General features: G+C 39.3%; 1 protein-coding gene across 3 annotated transcripts in view; it reads left to right on the top strand.

The window, feature by feature from the left end:
- The window catches only part of b4galt2 (UDP-Gal:betaGlcNAc beta 1,4- galactosyltransferase, polypeptide 2), a 168,063-nt gene that overhangs the window by 128,872 nt on the left and 11,422 nt on the right, over window positions 1-27,769 (top strand). For all 3 annotated transcript variants that reach the window (XM_051401406.1, XM_051401413.1, XM_051401422.1), the window contains exons 6-7: window positions 6,107-6,229; window positions 25,007-25,111. In XM_051401406.1, coding sequence (XP_051257366.1) covers window positions 6,107-6,229; window positions 25,007-25,111 — 228 coding nt within the window. The remainder of the gene's footprint in view (window positions 1-6,106; window positions 6,230-25,006; window positions 25,112-27,769) is intronic.

Below are 27,769 nucleotides of genomic sequence, written 5' to 3' on the forward strand. Positions count from 1 at the left end.
TTTTAGAGGCAGAAAAACAAACAAAATGTCAAACTGGAAAAAGATAAAAACATAACTAGACCTAACTAATCAACAATCAGCCATAAAACAGCAAAAACTTTCAAACGTAGCTTTAACCAGCATCATGAACCTTTGACTTCTCTGGGGGAGGAAAAGCTGCCAAGGAACCTGAATAAGGAAATATATTGAAAGAAACCTTTTTCAGAGAGATACGCCCCACCTGAGTGCAGGTGGTGTGCATTGGATGCCAGTTTAAAGCCGTTCACACTAAGAACAATGAATCCAGTATAACAATACCATATATATAATAATATATATAATTTTAACTCCACACACAGTTTCCTTGGCAACACCTTCCTAATACCTAATAATAAGAATCATTATTATCCCATAAGGTTCTAATGCAATGGAAACGTTGTTCACTACTCCAGTAAATAGGACGAAGTTGGCAACAGAAGATGTTTCTAGTTCCCTCCGCTCATGGAGCGCTGAACGTGCATTTTTGTTGTTTGGTTGAATATTTAGAGTAACGTTCATTTGTGTGTCTTGATTGTGGCAAAAATAAAAAGTCAGACCAGTCTGTCTGCTGCAGAGAGGAGACGAGCCCTGCGGTGGTCAGGAGTTCTCGACAGTACGCAGTAGCCAGCACCAGAGGGGGCAATGTGGCCTGTTTGTGTTGTTGCTGATTCCACTCCCTTAGTACCCTTGTGCCAGTCGATTTGGATGCGAACAGGTACAACACGTTTTCTGGGAGTTGTAAAAGCTTGCAGCCTGCCTGTATTTCTGTTTATCTCGCTGTTTTTCATAACAATAAAAGTGGGGGGAAAAAAGAGTCCAGAGAGCAGTGAAGTATCTTTTGGCCTCATATGTTCGCTCACAAACTTCTTGTCCTGCTGTTGGCTCTGTTAGCCAAACAGGTGAACATGTTAACAAGAAGTAGTAGCTCGCTCCCTGCAGAAAGCTGAAAGCAACTGTGATGTTGATGATGATGATGATGATGATGATGATGATGATGGTGGAATATGCTGAGTTCGTACATTTCATGTAGGCTACATTGGATTTATGTAATTTTTGCTGGGTTTGCTGAATGAAAACATCATTGGTTGTTTCATAGTCATTATTCGTGGTGACAGTTCTGTCGTGGATGTAACTATCTGGCATTTTGGACTATCTGGCCAAAGGTAGCGTTGTTTGCTGTTGCTTCTGTTGACTGCTGGTTCTACCTGGTTGTTGTAGTAATCGTAGGAAACACATTGCTTGCAGACTTGTAGCCCAGTTTGTTGTCATGGTTGGGTTGATTATGTATTGTGCAGGCTATATGGCTGTATGGGCATCCAGTATCACTAGTTTAGTCGAGCTTATCTTTTTTATATTTAATCTGAAGTTGTAATTCTAAAATATCAACAGGGTGCTGTTTTTTTTTTTTTTTTTGGCACTGTTCTTTTCCATTAGCACTTCTAAGGGCCCACTCCAGGTGCTTGGCCCCTCCGCAATGAGACATCTGCGTTTTTTAGGAGAAACTACACACCTCACAGCCTGTTCTCATTCCCAGGTGGTGTTCAATTAGTTGCAATGTGCAACTTTACCGCTAGATGCCACTAAATCCTACACACTGGACCTTTTAATGACATCCTCTTTTTTTTCTCCTTTTTTTTTTCTCCTTTTGTATTTTCCTAACTCTTCTACTCTTTGAAGAACTCATTGAACCCACATCCTTCTGATTTTCTTTTGTTTCTCTGCACAACGTACAGCACTAACAGCTTATCAGCTCATTGGCTTGGGGCCAATACTCCATACAACGTTATTATTCAATTCATGTAAATTCTCACATCGTTATCATGATACGTATTGTTCTTTAGCCTCTCTCTCGTTGGGGAAAGTCCCTTCCAGTCAATTCTCAAGCATGCTATCAAAATGCAGTGTGACTGAAGAGCTCCGCAGTTTACAGCCTGCACTGAATGGTTGGGTCCTGTTTTAGTTGTGTCTTTTTGCATAATGACACCACACCTGCCCTTAATTATCTAAAAGCACTGGAAGCATTGATTAATGGCCTAAACATGGCCAGTGAATGTGACCTACCCATCCAAGAGCTGTCAGTCCACAAGAGTTATCCTACTGCAAACCCTCCGGGGCTCCTGCAGGTCCCTGATATAGTGCTCAATAAGCTAATGCTATCTGGCAACAAATACTATACCAGGTGGTAAGCAGGGTTGTAGCTAACATTTCTTATTAGGAATGAATCAGTTAAATACTTTTAATGGTTTTGCCAGAGTTTTTGGTCCCTGAAAAATTGAGGAAAAAGGGGATAATAGTAAAGCCTGGTGGATTGAGTGACTGGAAGGTCACAGAATTGATTGTAGTTAATTGCTGATGTAAAAATCAGATCATTGAAGAAAATTGGTTCCCAAGCTCAAAGAGTCCTGCTAGTTTTAGCATTTAGGAATCTTTCAAATTAAAGAGAAAAAAAACCTCAGCAAACAAGAAACAAACAACCAACTAATGAAATAAAATTAGGTTCAGGCATCACAACACTGACTTGGGGCAGAGAGTAGATTTTGTATTTTAGCTGAGTCATTTCAGGGAGACAACCTTAGCTGCTCTCAAATGTAAAAGCACTGGGAGTTTTTTTTTTTTGATAAATGGTGAAAACATTTGCCACTGAAAGTCAGGTCACATTAAGTGCTATTCCATTACCTTAGCACCTCATAACACCTATAATAGCTCTCTGAGCAGAAAGGGTCACCTTGAGGTCCATTTCACAACACGGCCTAAACATTCCACAAATAATAGTCTCTCAGAAGAACTTATGCAATGTTTAAAATTATCATTATATTATACAGAACCTTTTGGATGTTTAAATGTACTTGTTCCCAGGATAGTCACAGTATGAGTGTGCTTGAGCCAGTTTGCAAATTTAAGGAGATTTATTTAAGTCGTGACCTAATCCTGGCAACTTTTGCACTTTTCATCGACGTACATGGGTCAATATGTACCGTACATTTTGAGAAAACTAAAGAAAAGCAATATGTGAAATGATAAAATTGGCAAAAGGTGGCAGTGCATCAATAAGGGAGGAGAAGAAGTAAATAGAATACCACAAGCAAAACAGTCCCTCCAGGAGCAACCAGTTGCAAATTTGCAACTATTGCAATTTCATTGCAAAAAAATGCCTAAAAATATTGCAACATCCATCGCAATTTTTAAGAAAAGCTGTAAAATCTGGCATTTTAGGCCACAAAACAATCCCCCCAAAAAGCCTGCGAACTCCTGCAGGGACAGGCAAAGGCTGAATGATGCAGGAAATTAATTCAACTTGTTTGATGGAGTTTAATGATAGAAAATGAATGTTTCTTTAAGCCCCTGAACAACTTGAGTATTTCTCTGTAACATTAAATATTCATAACTGAAACAGACTATTTACATGTTTGCTAGGTCAGGACTAGGCAGCCAGTAGCGCTGAATGTGCGTTACGTCCCCCCTCGCCAAGCAGCCATATCGGACCTATTATGACTCTGCTAGATTGGGCACTCTCAGTGAACAGGACGGTCAGAATGGGACGAATACAGCATCAGATTGTGACGGAGACCAGTTAACGGCAGGGAATAAAGTACAGAGTTGTTGTTGTTGTTTACTTTCTTGCAACAGAGAGTTGAAAAAGTACCATCTTGTGATGATCCACGGAGAGGGTGTCTTCCCTGTGTCTGATCTGTGCATCCTCGGCACGACACAAAGGCCTACAGGTTTATCATACATCTTATAGAGGGTTTAAGCTAAAATTAAAAGACGACACAGCTTTTTTGTGTTCCAAACAACTCTGTAAGTGTGGAAATTTTACCCCTTCACTCCGCTAGAAGAAGTTTGAGAGTTAGCAATAATTAGACAGATATAAAGTTTATGGACTACACAGCTGTTGGAGATTATATAAGAGTTTTGTTTATTCTCTTTCTAAATTAAATTCAGCTCTCAAGAAAAACATCCAAACAATCTCTAGTCTCTCTCTCTCTCTCTCTCTCTCTCTCTCTCTCTCTCTCTCTCTCTCTCTCTATTTCGCTCTTCTTCATCCTAGCAAGTGTCCATTTTGAGCACACGCACACACACACAAACACACACATGCACTCCTCACCATATTGTTGCTGGGAGAACTTGTGCAGAAACATACGGTCTCATTAGTTTCAGCTTGTCATCTTTCCACAGGAGCCGTCATACGTTTGACAACACATGCTGTACAGAATATACACACATGCACGCACACACACACAAACACACACACACACACACATACGCATCACCCTCTGGTTTGACTCCAGGCGCCTGTCATGACACTCGCAGCTGACGTCCGTCTCACTCCAATAGTCTCACGACTTTCGAGGAAAAAATAAAACGCCTGTCCGCCCAATTTTGTCCACTGTCTACGCAAACACACTCACACACACACACACACACACACACACACACACACACACCTACACACACAAACACACAATATGCATGGCTGGTACTTTCATGAACAGAACACAATCTCCTCCTCCATTATTTAATTGTCTTGTTCTTCGCTTACATTCAGTCTAATTTCGCTGTCATTTTCTATTCCTCTGCTCTCATCTTCTCTTTTCCTCTTTTCATCATTTGTTGTCCTTTCAGCTCTAATTTCTCTTTCTAATGTGTGTTTTTTTTTTAATTGATCGTTCTGGGGTCACAAACATTCACGTTGGGGGTAATTCAATTTAGCGCTGTCTGACATTTTCATTGTAAATGGACAATGCTGCAGGTAGAAAATTTGCCATTTAAGACTTTCTAGCATTCAAGCGAACAAGGTAACTTGGCTTATACGCAACCTGGTGTTAATTCGGCTGCTTATAAGGACCAGAGGCCTGCAGTATGCAGAAATAATATGGCCCCTCTTTATACCCGGTCATTTCATGTGTCTTGAGTGGATTATGTATGGTTATGGATTATCCACTTACTATAAAAAGGCACCCATAAATTATCCACTTAAAAACGCATCCAAGACAAGACACATTAAGATCTGATTGCCTAAAACACTTGAAGATGTTATTCAAATGTAAATTCTGCCATCTCAACAAGCCACATGATGCTGCTGTCCGTGATTCATGAACAATTTCAGCTTGACAAGCACTGAAAACAAACACAGGGGCAGTCTTTGCTACACGGTAGCTTGCATCTCAGCTCAGAAATGATTAAATTAGTAATATTATGAACTGTAAACTGAGTGGGTAGCAATGTTTATTTGATGTCATTTCAACTGGGGTTGGAAAAAATGTGCCTGTCTCACTGTATGACCAGGGTTATAAAGGAAAATTATTTATTTCTCATTATACAACAAAACATTGTATAACAAAATGAAAGCTTGCAGTTCCTTCATGCTATACTTAAAGAAAAAGATTATTCAATTCATAGAATAATGAATTAAGACAATCAGACATTCAATAAAGTTGAAAAAATACATATTAAAACAAACATGTAGAAAGTTTAAAAGAGCTACTGCCATGGTAACGAAACATAAGACTACAGTAGTGTGGACAAGGTGATCCCTTTTATGTTATGCTTGCTGCATCTAGCATTTTGAAAAAATCTACTGTGTCTTTGTCTAATTACTAATGATAATACCTTCCTATAAAAGCTGTAATCAAATGAGGCCACAGTTAAAATAATGGCAGCTTATTCCAGGGTTGTTGTTGCATCCATATTTCCCATAGACGCTGTTGGATGAATCATTTGCGTGAACTAAATGAGTGAATGTCTGAAGTTTTTTTCTGATTTAGGTTTTTACTTTACAGTCCTTAAAAGCTTATATCATTTTGTGCCATAAAGAAAGCAATTCTTCTCTGAAATTAAATTATTTGATACTGAAGAAGCAGAGAGTTGAAGCTGCCCGTCTTCCTACTGTGTGAAGGGTTTTGTTTGCTTAGGCAATTAGAATTTATTTTGCAATAAAATATTCATTTAAAATGCTAAATATATATCCTTTGAAATGTGATATCTTCTTGTCACCTGTCCTCAAGTGCTTCCCCTTATAACGTCTCCCTCTTCTCACATTTTCTCTCTTCCTCTCCTATCCCAACTCTTTCTCTCCGCTCTCCTGCAGGCTGCCCTACGCAGGCTACTTTGGAGGGGTTTCAGGCCTCAGTAAAAAACAGTTTCTGAAGATCAACGGCTTCCCCAATGAGTACTGGGGCTGGGGAGGGGAGGACGACGACATCTACAACAGGTAACCACGAAAGGATGTTTCATGATCTGCTGGTTCTGATTTCTTCACCAATAAAATATGACATTATCCTGCATTTATTTTTAATTTACTGTGAGGGAAGTTTTAAAAACCCAAACTACTTAACACATTACTTGTCAAAAAAAGCATTTTCTAATGAGTACAGTACACAGAAAAAAACAGTTATGTAGCATCTGTCAGGGTTATGTTCAGTAGTCTGTTTGGAATTAAATCCTTGTCAGACCACCAACTGCAACACATGCATACACACACACACACACACACACAGTCCCACACACTCATGCGCACACAAATGTGCACAAATTATTTCAGCCTCTACTGGAGATCATAGCAGTAAAATGGGGTGAAATCAAGTCTCTCAACTGAAAGTGACACTGAAGTTCCTCATGGAGTGGATGATTTATTATAATTGTTCAGAGAAGGAGAATGATTAGCAAATAAATTAACCTTTTGATGCACTTCAGTTCAGTTTTTAATGACTTCCTCAAGCTCACTAATAATATTACTGTGGAAGTGAGCTGATCAAATCCAGGGGAAGAATATCTGTTTGACAGGAAGACAGAAAGATGACTTAAGACTGCTTAAATGCATTGAACCACTTACAAGGCCATTAGCTTAATTTATGTTCTACTCAGTTGGTTGTTTGGACTGAAAATTGTTTAATTACCTGGCGAACTTATGATCTGACTATTAAACAAATTATTTAGCGTAGAATTAATGAAACTACCTTTGCATTGCGCCTTAATCACAGCTCACATATTCCTGCATATTCCCCCAATAGGCGTGCTGTTACCTCTGTCAGTCATATCGACAAACTGGAAATGTCTGCTTCAAATTGCTGAAATGAACATATAAGGTGGCGTAAAGATTATCACAATTGAAGAAATTGTCAGTTGCCTTGTCGAATGAGCTTCAATGGGAATTTTATTTTAGTCACATAAGCAGATGCATTTGCATTCAAAGAATTGGGCTTGAGTACACTAATTATAAACACGCACACGGCTACAGACTCACACAGCAGGACGGTGCTTCACAGACAAAACGCATCCTCCGTCTTTATCATATCTCTGTTCTTTTTTTTTTTCGTCTGTTTGTCTGTTTCTCTGTCTGTGTCCCGCTGTCACTCTCACACTGTGAAGCTTATCTTTCTCCTTTCAGTGTAATAGCATTATAAGAAAAACTGAAAATAGAGCATCTGAAAATTGGTGTTTTTGAGAATGGACTGTGTCAGTCAGCGCAGTATTCAGGAGATTACAGTTGTTTGTCAGCGCCTGGCAAGATGTGATAAAGGAGATCTGTGTGTGGTTTACTGAATAGTCATTGTGCACGTGTATGTTTGTTTCTGCGTCTGTGTGTGTGCAATTATGAGTCTAAGGATGACAGATAAAGTTAAACCTCTAACTTTTTTATTGGATGATAGCTGCAGTCGGCCATAAGATGCTGTATATTTCCCTCAGGATGTTTTCTGCACTAGAACGGAGCTTTTCTTGTTTCAACTGTTATGAAATGTGAAGTGACTTGCAGGAACATCATTAAAATCCCAGTTTAAATTAAAAACACCTAAATCGTTCAGACATTGACTTCAAATCAACCTCAGTGCATAGTGTCCGTACATGCACTCCAAAGGCTACATGTAAACACTGTGAAATGTTCATATTCTGCATAAGGTGCAAAATGTCCTGTATTTCCAGCACAGCTACAAAATTACGTTATCATCTCATCTGAATCAAAGAGCAAGAGTTTCTTTATGGCATTTTGTACTTAAAATGAGACTATGTAATGTAATTTTGCTGAACAGTGGACACTCTGGCCACATGTGGCGGTTACAGGGTAATGGCTAATTGAATTTCCCTTAATTTCCCAAGATTGTCTGGGGTCAGTTGCTTTAATGATATCAGTGGGGCATCCTGGTGGTGCAGAGGTGTAAGATGTCATCTATATAATCACTGTAGTACAGTATGTTCCTGGATTGAGTTCATCCAGGGAGCATTGGCTCTCCGTCATTTTCTGTCAGCTTATCGCTGTATACCAGAGGTTTTACAACTGTGATACACATATTTTTAGATTAAATTCAGTAATTGTGCTCAGAAATCATAGGAAAAAAAGATGCTTCTCCATAACTCCAGAACTTGCCTGAGAATTCTTATTCTCATCACACTAATCCAGTGATAGTTTTCTATACATCAGTGGGCACATAGCATTCTGGAGCTTCTAATAGCTAATTCAGCAAACATTAATGGTGCCAATTTCACAAAATGTAAACTAAATTATAGGCTAAAAAAACAGTTTAGTTGTGCCCCAAAGAGTAACTCACTGAATCCATGACAACATTTTAACTTCAAAAACAAAAACATCATCATGACCACTGTATAGTATGTAATAAAGGTAAAAATACAAAAAATGGCATCTGTTACATGCTAAAATGTAGTGTAACTACAGAAAACCTCATAAAGCATATAATGTACAATATCTTTGCCATGTTTGCGAACATCAACCACCCTAATCTACTGGTCATAACAACTACAAAACCCTTCAGTGTATTGAATTTGACTTTAGATTTCAGGGATACTCACAGGTCAGTAGCTTCAATAGACCATAATAACCACTCATTATCCCCACCTGTATAATTTAACATTAAACTCTAATCTAAATGTAACAATATCAAAGGCAGAAAACCACCAACCAAAGTAGAACTACAGTCGATGTTGCAGGCTGAGGGAAAAGTTTTCTTTTGCAACTAACATCAGCCAACATACTTGGGTGCAACAAAGGTGCTCAGCCAACTGCGCTGTGTGTTTGCAACATATTGAGAATACAGATGGACGGCGGTGAGAGAAGTGGATTGTGCTTCAGGAGTTGTTTCAGGAGTTTATTTGGTAGGATACTTTTTTTTCTGGCATGAATCTGGGTCACGGTTGGAGTCCACTGTAAGATTGGGAATCTGACGGTGTGCGAGTGCCGTCTTCTGCAGGAGCAAGCTGTGTTTGTTGGTCGAAAGGTTTTTGGTGGACTGAATGCTAAACCTTCAGACAATGAACATCTTTGCTATCATCAACCATTCTGTAGACAGCTGCCCACAGGCTCAACCAGAGACACTACAAAACAGAGCTTAAATACCGGAAAATATTGTACCTTTAAACGTCACTGTAGCAGCTTATTTAAGTTTCCTCTGGCAGTAGCCTTTTTGTAAATAACAGAAGCTTTAGACAGAACAACTCAAGGCCTGAATTATCTTTCTTTCTATACACAGCTCCAATGTATTAAACTATAATTGTACTGTGATTTGTCCTGTCTCAGATATATAACTGTCATATCTCAGTGCAGGAATAAGGTACAATATGAGTTGACCGTAAATCTCGCTCTGTATAAAGTAACCCTAACCTTCTTTTCTTCTCAGTTTTTCTCTCCTTGTCCGAGACTGTAAAACTCCCAGTCAGTCTTCTACTAAATAAAAGAAAAAAACACTGGCAGAAACAAGCAAATAAAGCTGAGCATGAAGGTTTTGTCTTGCTTTTCTCTAAGGCTCACACCCCTTCCCACCATCCACCGTCGCTTTTCAGGACTGGCTTGTTTTTAAGCCTTTCACGGAGCAATCAAAAGGGAAATGCCCTTGAAACCACACTTGGACAGGCTATTGGAAAAGATGGTGTGTGGATGTAGCTGAGGCTATCGAAGCAAGCAAAGTAGTCTCCTACTCACTTCTCTCAAGTTAAAATCTTGTAATGAATTTTTGTGGATCTTTAGGTGCAGACTGAAATACCTGAAAAACAACTACGTATTTTTTTAATGAGATTTGTAACAGATATTCCCGGTGAAAAAGATGAATTATAATAACTAATCAGGTCCTTTTTTTTATTTTATTTTGTCTAATACTGATTTATAACAAAATCTGTTATCCCTCAACTGTACTTTGTCTTTAGTGCTGATTAGCAAATGATAGCATACTAACAAGATAAACATTAGCTGCTAAATGTCAGCATTGTCATCGTGAGCATGTTAGAATGCTGACTTTAGCATTTAGCTCAAAGCAACACTGTGCAAAACATACCGGTGGAGCTGTAATCGTGCCCTTTGCCTGGTCCTGTACAGCAGTGATTCTCAACCTGAGGGTCAGGACCGATGGGGGTCACAAAATGGATGTAGAGACTAAAACATATTGTAGCAGACAGAATGAGAGAGAGGAAGCAGCTCTTGACAGTGTCAACCTTTATGACATTTAACAGAGGGGACAAGAACTCAAATACACAATATTGGGTATATACTCAAAAACTATTGGTTTTTATACATGGCACACTTATTATTTATACTAGTAATATAACAATGTGTTTCCATCTATCTAGTTTTCTTTTAGTCCTAAAGGAGACATGTTGACTGTGAAGATGCCATTATTTCAATAAATCTAAAAACAATTGGAAACAAAAATTTAATTATTTTTTTTTTTGCCGGGGAAATGGTTGTTCTTCTTTTTTGGGTTTGGTGAGGGGAGAAAAAAAAAAAAAAACCCCCCCCCCTTTTTTTTCCCCCCGAAACTTTTACATATTACGGCTAAACAGTCCACTAAAATATGTTTCTGAAAACATTTCAAGCGAGAAATAGGCAACGTGGTAACAGAATCTTGATTCATATTTGATCAGCATTGCCGCTGGATCGACTTCATTTGCTTGAAGCCGAAGTCGAGTCGTGTTTATGCAAATTCAGATACGGCAAATAGTCAGTCAACTCGCTGCGGCATATCCATCATGTACCGCATGGTCAGATCTCCTGCTCTCCATAGATAATGAATAGGATCAACTTTACATCAGTCAACGGATTCAGTGTGGATCCATAATGCCTGAACAGTCTCAGGCAGATGGGTGCCGTTGCGAACCCCAACCTGAGGGGTTGTGACTCTAAAAGGTTGAGAACCACTGCTGTGGAGACACATTTTCTCCTCAGATATCAATAGAAAAAAGCTTATTATTAATTTTCTTTTTATGTTTAAAGCATCATTCTTATGAGATCCGATGCATGAAACAGTTCTAACAATGAAAGCTGTAGTAGTGTGCAGTGGGGTGGAGTGGAGTGTCCAGCTGAGTGAACTAACAGTGCAGTCGGTTCAGTCTCTCAGTGAAACGACTAGAGGAGGAGGATGGAAAGATTAAAGAACAGCGATGCAGATCAAAGCTTGTCGCGTCTGTGAAATCTGCACCTTGTATTTCTCTGTCGGTAAAAGATGGCAAAGTTCGCGGGTTTGAACTGCATAAACAGCCAATGTGTCCATCACCCTAGTGTCCAGTCGAAAGTGTCCTTGAACACAAGGCTGAACCTCCATCTGCTCGTTCTTTGAAAGCTGCTTTGGAAAAAGCAGCATCGACTAAATTACTAAATTGCTCTTTTACACCCAGATTCAGCACCCCTCCTTTGTTCCTTTTTTCCCTGTCTTATGCCTCTGTAACTCTCCACGTCGCTTCCCTCCAGCGATTTCCTTTTTTATGCTGGTTTTGATGCCACAGACCATGGCACGGCCACTGCCTGAAATGGGTCCTGCTAGAGCAATGCCAAGCCCTGGGGAACTAGCTGTCTCTGCTGCTCAGTGTGGCCCGAGCCTGTGGCGGACAGGACACATGCCACTTACACAACTGCCAGTGCCGCTTGCCCCCTCCCACCCCTGTCTAAAAAAGTCGGTGAATATTACAGAGAGAGAAAGAGAGAGGCTTTCTTTCTCACCATCCTCTCACCCTCTTTGAACATGCATCAGTAGCCTTGGGCAAAGACTGTACCTGTCCCCAGGGCTTCCGTGGCAGTCCGGCCTTCAACACACACACACACGCTCTCTTCTTTCCGTGCTCCCTCTCTTTCTTCCTTGCCCTTTCCCCTTTCCTTCCTCTAAACCTCCCAGCAGTGGCTTTCAACAGAGCCTGAGCCAGCATCACGACATGTACACACACAGCCACACCAGACCAAGAACTGCACGTGTTTCTATGAAGCCTTCTCAATGGTGTACTGGTCAGGTTATTTTGGGCTTAGCACTTCGATAAGTTCAATCGCAGTTGCAGATGCTCCACCTTCTCCACCTTCAGGTCAGGTCAGCAAAGACTGTCTCATCTCATATTTAGACCTATTTTTCTCCTTTTTTATTGATGCTCTTGCATCCCTCATTAAGCCTTGGTTTCTTGTTTGTCTTTGTTTCATAAAACATTTCTGTATGTCTTTCTTGTCTTTTCATTTAATTTAGAACTGTGAACCACTTTGTAAGGTTTGAAAAAAAAGCTATAAAGCCCTTTTTAAGCTGTAACCCTGAAAATAAGGGATGGGTGGATGAATACATCAAGAAACGACACAACAAATACTTGTTGTGAGTATCATTACTAGCATCAACATCACTCTTTGTTTCTATCCTGCTGTTGTATGCAGGGATTACCTCATAAGAATTTACGCAGTACACAGTTTTTGTTGCTATTGAAAACTGTCTTGTGTTGCGTACGTGGTTGAATAATAAACAGAGAGTAGTAAAACGGGTACAGTAGTAGTAAAAATATATTCAGATATCTATTATGGCCCCTAAACATGATTGTACATCAGCTGCTTTTAATTTAAAAAGTGCTGGTATTGGTATAGGTGATTCTGGCCCTGGTATTACTTGGTATCAGATTGGAAAATATGTCTGACTTTCCGAAAGCGACAAGGAAGACCCCATGACCCCACAATTGGCCCCAGTTTGCAGAGGTGAGAATGTAGTTTGTCTTGTTTGGCTTTTTGTCCCACCTTCAAGGGTGACCATTCAGAAAAAACTATAAACACTTTAGCCTTTAAACATGGGCGTACTATGTCTCATCAAGCTAGTTTGTTTTAAGCAAACTGAAACCTGTCCAAGTGTTGTGATGGACTACAGTAGCAAGGATTCCATCCAAATGTAACACACGTTTTAATTGAATTTCGAGAAAATCTGCAAAGGACAATGTATATCAGTCACTACTATTAGTGTAGTTGTTGCTACTGTTGTGGCTGTGCAACTGTCTGTCTGTCTCTGTCTCTCTCTCTCTCTCTCTCTCTCTCTCTCTCTCTCTCTCTCTCTCACCCCAACTGGTCATGGCAGTCGACGACCCACCTAGAGCCGAAGGGTCTGTCCTAGGTTTCTACCCTTTAACAGGCAGTTTTTACCCTTACCCTTTACCCTTACCCTTGTCGCCAAGTGCTTGCTCATGGTGGTACTGTTGGGTCTCTGTAAATGTTATAAGGAGTTCGGTCTAGACCTGCTCTATTTGAAAAGTGTCCTGAGATAACTTCTGCTATTAATTGGCGCTATACAAATAAAATTGAATTGAATTGAATTGAATTGAATTAAATGAATGTTTCCGTCCACTGCTGTTATGCAAATATTAAGAGTTTGTTTGTCGAGATAATTTCCAGTCGGGTGCTTTTAAACCACTGCAGAACAAATGGGGGCAACAAGATGATGTAATTAAATGAGTGCCAGTCAAACCTTGAATGGTTAAAAGAAAAAATGTGGAAGGCATCATGTGAATGTGGCATTTACATTTGAGGAAGGTTACAGTCTCCTCAAACGCTCCACACAGATCTGATGATTTTGTCAGAGGGAGCTTCAGTACGTGTTTGAGTCACAGGCTTCATGAACCTCTCAATAATTACATCAAAAACAATACCACCAATACCGATACTAATCCAGTCAGAACCAGTTTCAAACACAGAATATCTCAAGAACACCTGAGGTTGCTATCGCTACCCTGAACCTCTTCTCATGTTAAAGAGTAGGGTTGCACTGAGATGATTCCAACAGATGATTCCACAGTGATTCAGCATTTTGCATAAACATTCCAGCAACTTCAGTTATTTTCTACCACAAAGTCATGAATTTGAATCTGTTTTAAGTACAAAAGCGGAGTGATTCGCCACACCCGCCAGTCACGCACTCTCTAGCAAGCGATGATTCAGTCATATCTGCTTGATATGTCTAACGTGCTCCCGGGACATATAAAAGCAAACATTGAACGTGCTTGGCAGGCAGAACAAACAAGCCCCCCCCCAACCCCTGGGTAAACCGAGAGCAACCAGGCACATTTTCCTTATGAAGTGATACTTTCAATACGACAGTCACAGAACAGAAGTCAACATGACACAGTGGAGAGCTCATCTTTGATATTGGAGTAGAATCGATGTGAAGGTGAAGACGAGGTGACGGAGGGAAGCAGCTGCAGCGAAGAGGAAGGTTCAGAGGAACTCCTTATCCCCAAGACCACTGACCATGTCCAAAGTTATTATTGATGCTGACCTGAACCCTCCATCCTGTCAGGAATATCTCAAAATGACAATGCTCTCCATCACAGTCCGATTCTGAAGCTCATGGATGCCTTTGTCACCCGCAGACTACATTACTGGCCAGCTCCAGTTGACTGAAAATGTCTGACTGGGATCAAAAATGTAATAAAGATTTGATCATATCATTCTGATGCTCAGATATCTCCACTGGCTACCTGTTGTTTACAGGTCTGTAAATGACTTGGCTTGCAGCAAAGGTGGGAAGTAACTACATTTTTACAAATATATCTGTACTGTCTACTCCTTACATTTTCAAAACAGGCTCATTACTTTAGTTTTAAGGCATCTGTTGGGAATTATTATTATTTTTTGCATCATTGTACGCTTTCCCAACATCAAGACTGGTACATATCATGCATGACAGACGAAAAAGACAAGAGGGAGGGAGGGAGAGGCAGACTCGACCCTATTTAAAGTTAGCTTTGGACAGAAACAGCCGATAGAAATGTCCTTCAGAGAAACCAAAAGAGTACTTGTTAACTTCATACTCTAAACTATACATACAGCTCTCTATTCTCTCTCTTACACCCACTCAGTGTCAAATTGTATCACAGGGCACAATAATGAGGAATGCACTAATAGAAACAGGGTGAGCGAGTGATAGAAAAAGAGGAAAATAGTCAGGAAGAAAAATGACAAGCAAGTGCAGGGAGTGGAGTGGAGGAGGAAAGAGAGACAGAGGGGAGGAAGGTTGAGAGAAATGAAGCATTGAGCGGAAGGTACGGTCCGACAGAACAGCCACCGTCAGCAGCGGCTGGTGCAGGAAATCACCATGCGAGTAAGCAGTGGAGCAGGAACTGACCAAAACTCCTCTAACTCACTTTTTTATTTCCAGAAAATGTGTATTAAAGTAACGCAGGTTGATTCAAGGATTATTTTAAGGTTTGAAAAAGAGAAATGGGTGCTTTTATACAGAACATGGATACAAATATCTAAACAGGAGGGGAAGACATAAACATAACTTTCTTATTGTAACTATATAGCACATCTCAAGTGTAGACGTCTCAAAGAAATTCACAATGAAGAAATAACATTAAATACAGTCTTACAGAGTAAGAGTAAGCCTTTTTTGTTCTCAGTGTCACTGTCTTAAATCAACCTTCAGGAATTTTAACCAACTAGAAAAGTTAATATTGAACAAAAACATTTTTGAAATTGTATTGAAATAATCCGATACTTCATCCTTGCAAAACTGCCCACAAATTAGGTCTTTCTTCCCTTCCCTTATAAAATATATGCACCCACCAGAGCTCTTTAATTTTCTCATATTACATTGATTTTTCTTTATTAGCTTTCAGATTTGGAGGTCATAGTTTATCCACCTTACATCCTTTTTTCATGTCTGTGAAAAAAAGACGATATATATATATATATGCTACAGTTTCATTAAAAAAGTGTGCAGTTTGTGCATGAAAAAGACAAAAGGCTATTTGAAAGTTTTTCACTCATGCAGATGTGTTCCCGCTGAGATAAAAATCGTTTCTCTTTCTCCTGTTCGCACCCACACACCTTTACTTTTCTATTACTTTCCCTCTGCTGTGCATCTTCCCCACACCACCATCATCATTGCCCACTCCACCTCCTCCTCCTCCTCCTCCTCCTCCTCCTCCTCCTCCTCTTCCATCTCATTTCTGCAGGCAGAGGGAACTGAGGCAGGACATCAGACTTAGCTCCCAATTCTCCTCCACTCCATTGCTCTAATGCAATTAACTCCACTGGTGGGAATAGAAGAGGAGAGTTTGAGAAATTCCTGATTAATCCAATCAAAAAGGCCCATGGTCTGTGAGTTGTGTGTGTGTGTGTGTGTGTGTGTGTGTGTGTGTGTGTGTGTGTGTGTGTCCAGATGACTGTCCAAACGGCTATAATAATGTTCTTTAATGCGCGCACACACACACACACACACACACACACACACACACACACAGACACACACAGTCCTCTGCCTCAGGCTGCAAATGAAAGTTTTCATGGTAGATCATATTAGCAGGCAGATATTTTTCTAAGGAGAGAGAAGTGCTGGACAGTCCACTCTACTTCACAAACTCAGGATCTTTCCAAAGGTGCCTCTGTTAGTTAAGTAGACGATAATGTTTAATAGATTCACTCCAGGCTGCGTTTATATGGAGCTTTTTATTCCACTAATGACCAGAGGAACAGCTCAGTCAGAATAAAATTGCCTTTTATAAAGGTCTAAGATTTCTGTCCTGACAAATATTTTGCGTTTCCTGTGACTGCTTCGCAATAAAAGCCACCCTGTGTTTCGCCAGTGGAGCGTTTTTAATGTGAAGCAGCTGCTGTGTGAAATGTTCAGTTTGCATTAGAAGTTTCACCTAATACAGCTCAGATATGGTGTTAGGAGATCGAAGTAAACAGGGAGGTCATCTGAAAGCTGAAATGTATCATACATACAAGAAAAGAAAGAAAAAGAAGTACCTAAGTTATGTAATCGGCATCACATAATCATTAGTTAAAATGGGGATTATTTAGCAAGATTCAAATTTTTAAAATACAGTTTTTCTTTAAAAAATTACACACTATTGATGCTCAAAATCTTTCTTCTGTGAGATTCTAAACAAAGGTCAGTGCCGTGGGTGGCTCACTTTCTTCCACTAAATAACTATATAATGATGTATTCTGAGTGACCTGCTGCTTCAGTAGAACAAACTAGTATTACTGCCTGACAGGCCCATCTTTTTTTGTGGTCTGTACTATATTTGGTAAATTGTGCATGTGTCAGAATCTTTCTGATATAAAATATTCAAACAAGACTATCATGAAACATTTTTACTCATGTAGCCTCTTCTCTAATTATACTAATTTATGAACTTTTAAGAGGACTTCATAGAGATCCTGTTTTTTTAAGATGATGACATGACTCACTGCCTGTTGAATTCCCCCAAATCTTGTCTATTAAAATATTAAACAAAGTATGTTTTGGCAATTGCATAGATTTATCTCACTTCAAATGAACTTAGATAAACTGATTTTGGCAAATTATTTGCTAGAAATTTGTCAGGGTTTCCAAACCAAGCAGCTGCTTTCTGTACCAACAACAATCTTGAAGGATTTCTTTTGTTTGTTTTACTCAATCCGGGGTAGAAAGAGTTTGTTTTGATGGGTCAAGAGGTGAGCTATCTTTATTGTACAGTGGTCTTGAAATGGTATTTGTCTCTGTCTGGTATAATCTGTGGCATTATCAGGGGAAAGGGAACTTTGTGGGATTTCTGCACCACTTCTGCATTAATTAAAAAAAGATTTACTCAATGCATGTAAAAATGTCACAGGTAATTGTGTCTACTTTATTAATTCTGTCTGCTTTCCGAAAAGATTTTATAAAGTCTTTTTTATATAATTAAATTTTCTAGTTCTTACTTTCTAATAAATCCTCCTGGCAGACACTGAATGCCTGTCTCCAACCAAATTAGTGGTTGGTTGACTGTGTAAACACCAGGGACAATGATGCAAATAAGTCCAGGATTCTTTCATTCTATCTCAGGCGAGGCCTCATATTCTGTGTTTTATAAATATATTAGACTGAAAGTCAGTTGCAAGTTGTGAGGAGAAGAAATATCTCTGAATGTATGAATGTAGAGGAGGGAAACATTCATGTTCAGTAAATACTAGAGCTTGAGTCAGTTTCAGTTCAAAGTTATTCATTGTTTACGTTATTCAACGGTATCGCCTCTCTCTGATGGATGTAAAATATGTAACTCACCTCTTTTTAACATCTCAGTGCCTGGTTAAATACCGAGAAGACATTTTTCACTTTCAGTTATGATATGAAAACTAGAGGTGGATAACAAGCTGCCTTTTAAATGAGCTGAAAACTCTTATATTTGGAGAAGTTGCATTATCTCCGCTTATTTTATATCTTTAGAACTGCTTACACAGTGGCTGTATGAAATGACTTAATCACTAAACTGAGAACAGAGAAAATCTGTTATGGTAGCTGGCTCTGGTGAAAAGTTTAACAAGATTTGGGGATCGTTTTTAACTGGTCTGGATAAAGACTTGGACTCTGGACTTTAATATTTAATGGATTCACTCCAGGAGTCCAACTGTAGCTGCGTTTATATTGAGCCTTTTATTCCGCTAATGACCAGAGGAACAGCTCAATCAGGATAAAATTACCTCACATAAAGATTTTAGTCCTGTCAAATACAATGCGGCTGCAGCGTGAAATGTTCACTTTGCATTAGCAATTTAACTTTAAAAAGCGGGTTCCTTTTATCTTGCTTTGGCACAAACGTCTAATCCTGACCGAGTCTCTGAAAAACAGAGCGGCCTGCTTCTGTCTCCACTTTTGTTATCCCACTGTTCCCAATCGTTTTTACTTGACTCTGCAAAAAAAAAAAATCCCAAAATGCTTAAAGGTCCCGAACAGTGGGGAATTTTACAGCAGCCGCCCACCTGCTGTGTTTTGGTTGAGGTGGCTGTCGAACGTGTCGGCTCCGGATTATATACATCACACAGGGGATGCTGAAGCTTTCCATCCTGCTGCTCCACTGTATCCTCCATGTCCTTTCCCTTACATAACATTCACACTACGCTGTCATGCCATGTTACTGCCTACTGCCTGTCAGAGTAGTGAAAAATAATGACTGCACTATGTTGTTGGAGAGTACGTGGTGTTGGTGCTCCAGCAGAAATTCTGCTTTAGTCCAAGGACACAATTCTGTCTACAAGCCAGTTGATTAGTTACTACACAGTTCATTACAACACACACATATGCATGCACAAAAAACACTCTCACAAATACACACAAGTCTACAAGGTCACAGCCAAAGTTCATTTTGATTTTTTTTTTACAAAAAGATGTCCCTTTTGAAACCAAACAAACCCTATTAGATGTACCAACCCTGAGCTTTTTTTATCAAATAATGTGTAAATGTATTCAACTGAGGAGCATATGTGTGGAATAATAACAGCTTCTTTTTTTTTTTTTTGCTGTGTGTGTGTGTGTTCCTTTTGTTAACAAGAATCGTGGGCCAGCATTTAATCATCATGCAAAGTTTCATATTGACAGACGATGAGATGGAGAGTCTGCCCACCCTCAGAGAGCCTTTTATGAGACGTTCAAAGATGATTTTTGAAAGCAGGCAGGGAAGTTAACAGAGCAGAGATACGACGACGTAGCAAAAGATACAGATTTCACGGAAGCTCTGATAATATTTTACACAAGCAAACAAACTCTGATCAACTGATGTTTGAGAACCCAGAAAACTGCTTTCATTTTCTCTGAGGATTATTTATTGCCAAAGGTTGAAAACACTGGAGATGAGAAAAACGTTACAGTCTAGTTGACCGTCACCTCAGAAGATTTAACACATTTCTTTAACACATGGCGGGAAACTGCTTCTAATCATTTTACCACACAATATAGCATTAATTTGGTATATTCTTTCATCGACACATTTGTATCAGTAGTTTCAGTCAGACTTGAAGCTCAAGTAAATCCAGTAATAAAAATATGTAGGATTCAGTGTCATCTAGTTGTGCAGTTGCAGATTACATCGCCCTAACCTCACCCTCCTGTTCCAAGCATGCAGGCGAAACTACGGTGAACGTGACACCGTTCGTGTGTCTCTTTAGCAGCTTGTTCTCCAGCTAGTTGCAAACTTTGTCTGTCTGTCGCTTTGTGCTGGAACGGCAGTGTACAGTCGCTTTATCAGAGCTCTTTTCTCTGACAGATCTCTGTTGCTTTAAACAAGGTTGATGAGACTGCTGTAACTGAACCGTGACAGTAAAGTTGTGGTCCAAAAACCCAAAACAACGAGCTGAAAGACACTAAAGCTTTCTGTAGAGTTGATGGGAGCTTCTGAGTCCGGTAATATTTCTCTGTAGGTCTGTGACAATGAGCGACCACTTTCACCACACATGGTCATGTCATCATTTGTTTACATAAACAGAGAGCAGCTTTAAAAAGTGGTAACTTAACGTGAGAAGAGAACTTTAAAGCACAAACTAAACACTTGGAGGTGTTTGTACATTCACACCTTTTTCAAGCTGTCAAACACCAACAAATTATGTCATCTGTAGACTGGGACTCATATTTTTTCCTCACCTCCTGTACACTTAACATTTGCTTAGTGAGGGACATATTTGTTTTTAACCAGTGTTTAACCGGTACTTCTCAACCTTTTTGGCTCATGACCCCTTACAAAAAGTAATGTCCGGTTGGAGTCCCTTGTCTCATATTTCAGGTGTTTCCCCCGTAGACACATTTCCCCTTCTAAACTTCTCAGACGGTTTAATTTAAATAAGTTTTTCCGAGGCCCAAAGAGATAAAACTGAAAAATGAATTCAAATGTATGTAGCACAACACTGTTTTTCTTCTTCCCTCTCCCATTATTCGTCTCATGACAGATTTAGTTTCTGACCCATTGGAGGGGGCTGACCCCGAGGTTGTCCACCACTTGATTAAAACTGTACATAAAACCAGCTCCGCTTCGACCGGCTGTAACAGAAATATACTGTTTATATGCATCAATATTATTAATGTAAGTTATAATAATGTGTCTGTAAAACGGGCTTAAGTACTTTTAATATTTTAAGTAAATTGAGTTGATAATTATTTTGTGCTTTTACTTAAGTACGATTTTAAATGCAGGACTTTTACTTGCAATGGAGTATTTTTACACTGTGGTATTTTTTACTTAAGTAAAGGATCTGCTGCCACCGCTGCACAAGTCTTGTCAAAACACAGCCAACAACAAATTGTTTCAAGAATTGTGGTCTCAAAAATATAAAAATAACATGTTGAGATTGGTACTGAATCAGATGGCGACGGAGAGATTCACATTTCTAGCTGATATCGCCACAGTCGAGCCTCATAGACTCTGCAGTGCAACGGGCACAAAGAAGATTATTTTAAAGATGCAGAACTGTGCATAATGTATAACTAAGCTCACTGCACTGAAAAGCTGAGGAAGAGAAGGAAAGGGCCGTCTTGCTCACTCCTTCTCTCTCACATTATTTGCACCATAATAAATCTCTAAATTATGCAAATGCATGCTCATATGTGCACGCACAGACACACTGACAAAGGCAATCATCTATGCATGTGTGCCAAGTCAGCAAAGTCACTGAGACTTGAGAGAGAGAAAGGGGCAAAGATGTGTTATTTAGTCTTCCAATGAATTTATTTATTGGAGGGTTGTTTTGATGGAAAGTTTGGGTTTCGCCTCTTATGGGTTAATGCGCTTTTGAAGGCACAGGGCTACATTCTGGGTTATTTACATTTTCGCTGGTCTGAAGAGAAGAGAGGAGAAAAAATGAAAGCTGAGAGAAGAGACGAGAGGAGGGGAGGGCAGAGGGGGAAAATGGAGAGATAAGCAGAGAGATAAAGAAAGGAGAGGAGAAGGAGAAGGAAGGTGAACAAGAAGCAAGCCGTGAAGAGAAAAGCATCGAGGGGAGGCGAGGTGAAAAGGACGAGGATGAGGATGGAAAGGGGAGAATACATGAAGGAGCTTAGAGAAGGAAAGAGGGGATATGAAAAGAGATAGAGGAGAGGAGCAGAAAACTACTAACACTAAAGACCCAGTTTGAGATTTTGAGAAATACACTGATATACTTATACTGCTTTCTTGCTAACAGGCTAATACCTCTCTCATCTGAGCCTCAAGTTTAGAGCCAGAAGGTGATTAGCTTAGCTTAGCTTAGCATAAGCAGAGGAAACGTGGGGAATTAGCAGTCCAAAGTTCAACTATCATCTCAGACATGGTGTTGGACATAGATATTTGGTAGGCTTTTTTTTTTACTTTGGACAAAGCCAGGTTAGATTTCTCTCCTCCTTCCAGTCTCTATGTTAACTTAAACACTAAACACGGTCTGTACTCTAATGTTATTCATGGGGTAAAAAGCAAATAGGCAAAACATTTGAACTATTCCTTTAAATAATGAAGAATGAACACAGCTAATAAAACATGAAAATGATATTTTCCCACATTTTGTGAATTAATTGAACCAAGTTACATTCAATTGTTCAGTAATTATTCTTTTTTTGTAAAATAAACCAGCCTTACCCCTAAACTAATTTCATTTTTATGGATTTATTGGTTGATGATATGCTATGAATGAAGTTGAAGAGGCCTTTTTCTCATACTTTTATGTACTCTATCAGCCGTCAGAAAAGTGGAGAAGAGAAGAATGAGAGACGTGAGCAAATTAGATTAAGAGAAAATTAGGAGATAAAAGAAGAAAAAGGGAAGCTTGGAGAAGAAGGGAAGAGGTGATGAGTTGAGAGACAAGCGGAGGGATTGGAAGTGGGGAGTAGACAAGCAGTTGTTGAGGAGCAATATCAGGCATGGATGCTTTTTAAGACAGCGAGACTGCATGAATCAGAGCGTTTCGACAAATAAAAATTGCTCATTCAGTACACACATACACAATCCTTTATATCGTTGCAGGTATGAATATCAATGCTTCTGTCAACCTCTGGGTTTAAGGCAGGCTTTATGTGGAACAAATCTGTTGTTTGTGTTGCCCACACTCCATTTGTTGTTGCGTTAGATATAAATCTCTGTGCAGATTTTGCCCTTGTATTGCATCTTAGTGGTAATACAACATTAGCACTCCGTCTCAAAGTTTTGATCTCATGCTTTGTTTAAACTGTAACACGCTGCAAATCCGAATCTTTCTCCCAGCTGGTGTCCACAAAGTTCACAGCTCCTGAAGTTGGAACAGTTTGTTTCTCTTGGTGTTATATACCTAGAGTTGAGGTTGTTCGGTAACAGCCAGGGGTCTCTGTGTGTTTGTTCATTTTGTTTGTGTGCAACACTGTTTGCAGTGTGCTGTGTTCAGGGGGATTATGATATGCCCGGAGCACCCTGTGTGAAGGAATGCAGTCCTTGAACAACCTGAGCCAGCAGTAGAAGTCAAATGAGCATATTTTAGTGTTGATGGGTTGAGTTACCAACAATTTGCTGACTCTATTCAGGTATACAACCAGTAATTCCTCTGCTTTAGCAACTAAGGGAACAGTTTGGATTCATCTTATTGTAATATGTCTTCTTTATGTCTTCTTTATGTCTAAGGAGTTATTGGTCCCTGTAATCATCCCTCCTGCCTATACTGGCAAAAATGATCCCCTCCTAGTGCAGCTGCTCTGTAAAACAGCGAAGACTTTGCTAATAGATACAAAATGCAAATTATGCTACAAAGCAGCTAAATTGGATGCTAAATCATGGCGTTTATTTTCAAACGTCCTTTCTGTATATTTCTGCTCTTCATAGAGTAGCGTTGCGTAACTTCGGGACCTCAGAGAAACAAAACTTTATGTGGTCGTTGAGATCAAAGTTTAGTCGAATTTCGGCCTCACTGATATGACTCCTTGTTTGAGAAGGTGCAGCCGCTCTCTCCATTGGAAATAATGGCCTTCCTCTGCACAGTTCCAGTATTTCCGTGGAAGCTAATGTGAGGCTTCAGCCGTCTGAGTTAGCCAAATCAAGCGATTAAGTCAGCTTGGCAGTCATGTAAAGGTTTACTGTTGCTAGGTTCTGTTGCTGTTGTATCCCAGCAACACACCTAAATGTGACTACCAGGATGAGTCCCTCCGCTGAAGCGCAGCAAGGAAACAATGTCCATGGAAATGCAGAACAGGCTCATTTAAAGAACTTGTGGTTTTGTTTAGAGGTTTTGAGCAGTGAATGTTGGACTTTAATCTCTTTATATTCCAATGGTGCTTTTACTATTTACTATTACTTAATCGCCAGAACATTTAATGTTGAACTAAATTGTTTGATCATTAAAGTTTAATAAAAATATTTGGTCCAAGCTTCTCATTTGTGAGTATGTGCTGTTTTCTGTTTCATAATAACTGGACATCTTTGTGTTTTGTTGGACTGTCTACAGTCTAATTAAAGAAATAATCAATTATTCAATTTCTTAACTGACAGAAAATGAATCTGCAACTATAGTTTGATAATTGATGAATTGTTTTAAGCTTCTAAAGTGTGACAATTTACAGTATTTTTTTTGCATTATGTGGCAGTACACTGATCAATTCAAGCTATTTAAAGGCTTTATATATGTCTTACAGGCATTTGTCTTTACCATTTTCTGACATTGTGTAGACCAAATGATTTATCAGTTAATCAAAATAATCATAAGATTATTAGATAATGAAAACATACGTTAGCGTTGTCACGTTGAGGTACTGTATGGGAACTAGTTATGGCCATTTTTTCCCCTTTGTTTATACACCAAATGAATAATCTATTGATTGAAAAAAAAAAGATTACCGGATAATGAAAATAATAGTTCAACCCTATTTCAGTTCTTTATGAAACCTTGAGGCGCATTCCCTCTCCTTGTCGTCCTTCTCAGTTTGTTGATATTTATTCTCTCATTCTGCCTCTTTTCTTTCTCGTCTCTGTCCTTGTCCGGGCCTTTGTTTGTTTCCTTTTCTCTCTCTAATAGATATTGTATCTGTGTGTGTTGCAGGATCACTCTGAATGGGATGAAGGTGTCCAGGCCAGACGTTCGCATTGGCCGCTACAGAATGATTAAACACGAGAGAGACAAACACAACGAGCCCAACCCACAGAGGTACTGCATCATTGTCCAAACTCGTTCTCCGGCTTCACATTCGGATCGATCGCGCTGCTTTTGTCTCATAGCTGCACTGTTCAGATGTTTCTTCCCAACTTTTTCATCTCCATTTGAGAGAATTATGATTATGTGGCGCTGCAAAGGGCACACTATCAATAAGATGTCCTTATAATTAGTGTTAGCTACGGAGCAATACACTGAAACATGAGCAACATAGGCAATATAAGGCCAGCCGTAGGAGGTAAAAGCAGTTTATCATGATTCCTCCGTCCCTTGTCGTCCACATTATCGGCTTTTATTCTGTCTAATTTAGCTGGAATTACATTTTAAAGATATTTTAACCTTAAACTGGTGATGGTTAAATGAGAAGCTTTGCTCCTTTTTTTTTTTTTTTTTTTTTTTTACTAATTTCGTGTTTCACACTGCATATTCACACCTGAGAGGTTCCTGCTGTTGGCTACCTCATAAGAAACTGCAGGCAAAAAGGAAAGTACTCCCTGTATAATACACTTAACCTGTGAATTATTGTATAAAGTGTTTAATGATAGATTTATTTTTCAAACTGATGAGGTTATATGCTCATGTACTCCACGTTTTGGTGAAAGAAACATGTGGACCGTCGGTGTCTTGGAGTTTGTGGGTAGATGTTACATACTGAGGGGAATTAGGGTAGACAAGAGATCATTTGTATGTGTTATTAAATAATAACTCCTATAATGTCACAAATCGTACTTTATTGCAGTCAGGCATAATGGTAAGGGATGAAATAACAGCATTCATTACTCTTTGCCTTCTTCTTTTCTTGCCATTTCACCTGTTAAAGTAACAGTCCAGTGGTTTCAATTCTCATCTTGCTTCAGTGATGTACAAGTGTACTCCAGGACCCCAAGGCATTATTGTTGGGTGTGGCCACATGTGCAACAAGCACAAACTCTACTCTATTATTGATAATGGACGTAGTCTCCATGATGTCACCCATAGAATTTCTGAAGAGCTGTTGTGAAGCTCAGTGTTGTCGGCTCTGGTCGTTGCTATCTTGGCAGTCCTGACTCTGCTGGCTCCCGGCTAATCCAACAATAGGTAATGACATGGAGCGTGGGTGGAGCTGAGGCTGGCCAAATAAAGCCTGGTTACTGAATTCAGCCGCCTGTGACAGCACCCACTTGTCACTCAAAGCAGCCACGCTCTTAATTCTAAATGTTTTTTAAGCCTTAATATAATTTAAATGGGTGGGACATTCACCACACGTACAGTATAACTATGTAACTATAGTATAGTTAATACCTTTAGAGAGCTAAACTGTTTTTGTACCAGGCTGTAAACATGTTTATTTCTGCTGTAAAGTTGGGCATTTTAATGTGGGGCACTATGGAGATTGACTCATTTCTTTATCCAGCCTCAAGTGGCCATCTGAAGAACTGCAGTTGTTGATGCTGGGTGTGGTCCGAGGTGAAACAGGCAAAAAACTGCTTTTCAGCGTAATGTTAATTTACTCTTTAAATACCTGAAAAATTATAACACTGAGTGTTGCTTAGGTCAGTAAAATTAGACAGTTACCATTTTAATTGACCAATAATAGCTTTAATCTTACACACTTTATTATGCACTTAATAATCAGGATGTATAAGAGATACACGCATGCCTCTGGGGAAGAAATCCTGAATCATTTTATATCACTTTTGGCGACTTGAGAGTGGTCAAATAAAAATATTGGGTCAAATATATTGGAATCTAGCCTATAAATACCCACTATGTGTAAGTTTTGAACTGTAGCTGTAAATGCCCCAGGTTTCCCCAAAATCACTGAGGGGCTCAGTGTACACAATGGCAGTTAAAGCCCTGGATGTATATCAGACTACAAAAAAATGGCATCTATCACTACTGCTGCTACTGCCATTTATACAACCAAGATGAAGAAAATGGGAACATAAAGCCATAAAAAAGCAATAAAACTGGTCTTGTGTTTGAGGAGAAAAACATGTTTTTTACAACTGATAAGACATTTCTCTCATCATAGGATATTAAAAGATTAATGTAAGAAGCTATTGAAATGTTAAAAGACATGAGGACATGTTCAATAAATAAAATACACGCATTTCAAAGATGCCATAGTCATTTCTTCTCTTCAAAGTATTTATTAAAATTCAGCTTCTGCTAATATGCAAGTCACATAAATACTTAAAGTAGTGAGCACATAGTCTTAGTTCACTGTAATGTCATTAGCTGTGAGCTTCAGATAAAAACGGGATTCATATGTAAAAGTGTCAGATGACTGAGCAACATATAACCACAGCTTTGGACTTCCTGGTCACTGAAAGAGTGGAATATTTTCAAATGCCAAGGAAAAACATTATCAATAAACCAAAAATTGTTTTTCAGAGATACGGCCCAGGGGCTTGAATGTTGCTCTTTTGGCTAAACTCATTTAAATTGCTTTTAAGACAAATGTGTAAAAATGCTTCCTCTATCAATGTGTATTTTTTATGGTTTGATGAATGCGACCAAATATGCAGAGATGAGCCCTTCTAGACACATTAATCACCAGGAGTATAGCACCTCATATTAAGCTGCTTAAACATGGATTATCACTGTTTATTCTCCTCTAAGAGCCCCCATTTTCACGCCTGGATGGGCCGGGCAACGATGCCTCTCAAC

The sequence above is a fragment of the Dicentrarchus labrax genome, unplaced genomic scaffold (genome assembly GCF_905237075.1).
Source record: "Dicentrarchus labrax unplaced genomic scaffold, dlabrax2021, whole genome shotgun sequence".
Lineage (NCBI taxonomy): Eukaryota > Metazoa > Chordata > Actinopteri > Moronidae > Dicentrarchus > Dicentrarchus labrax.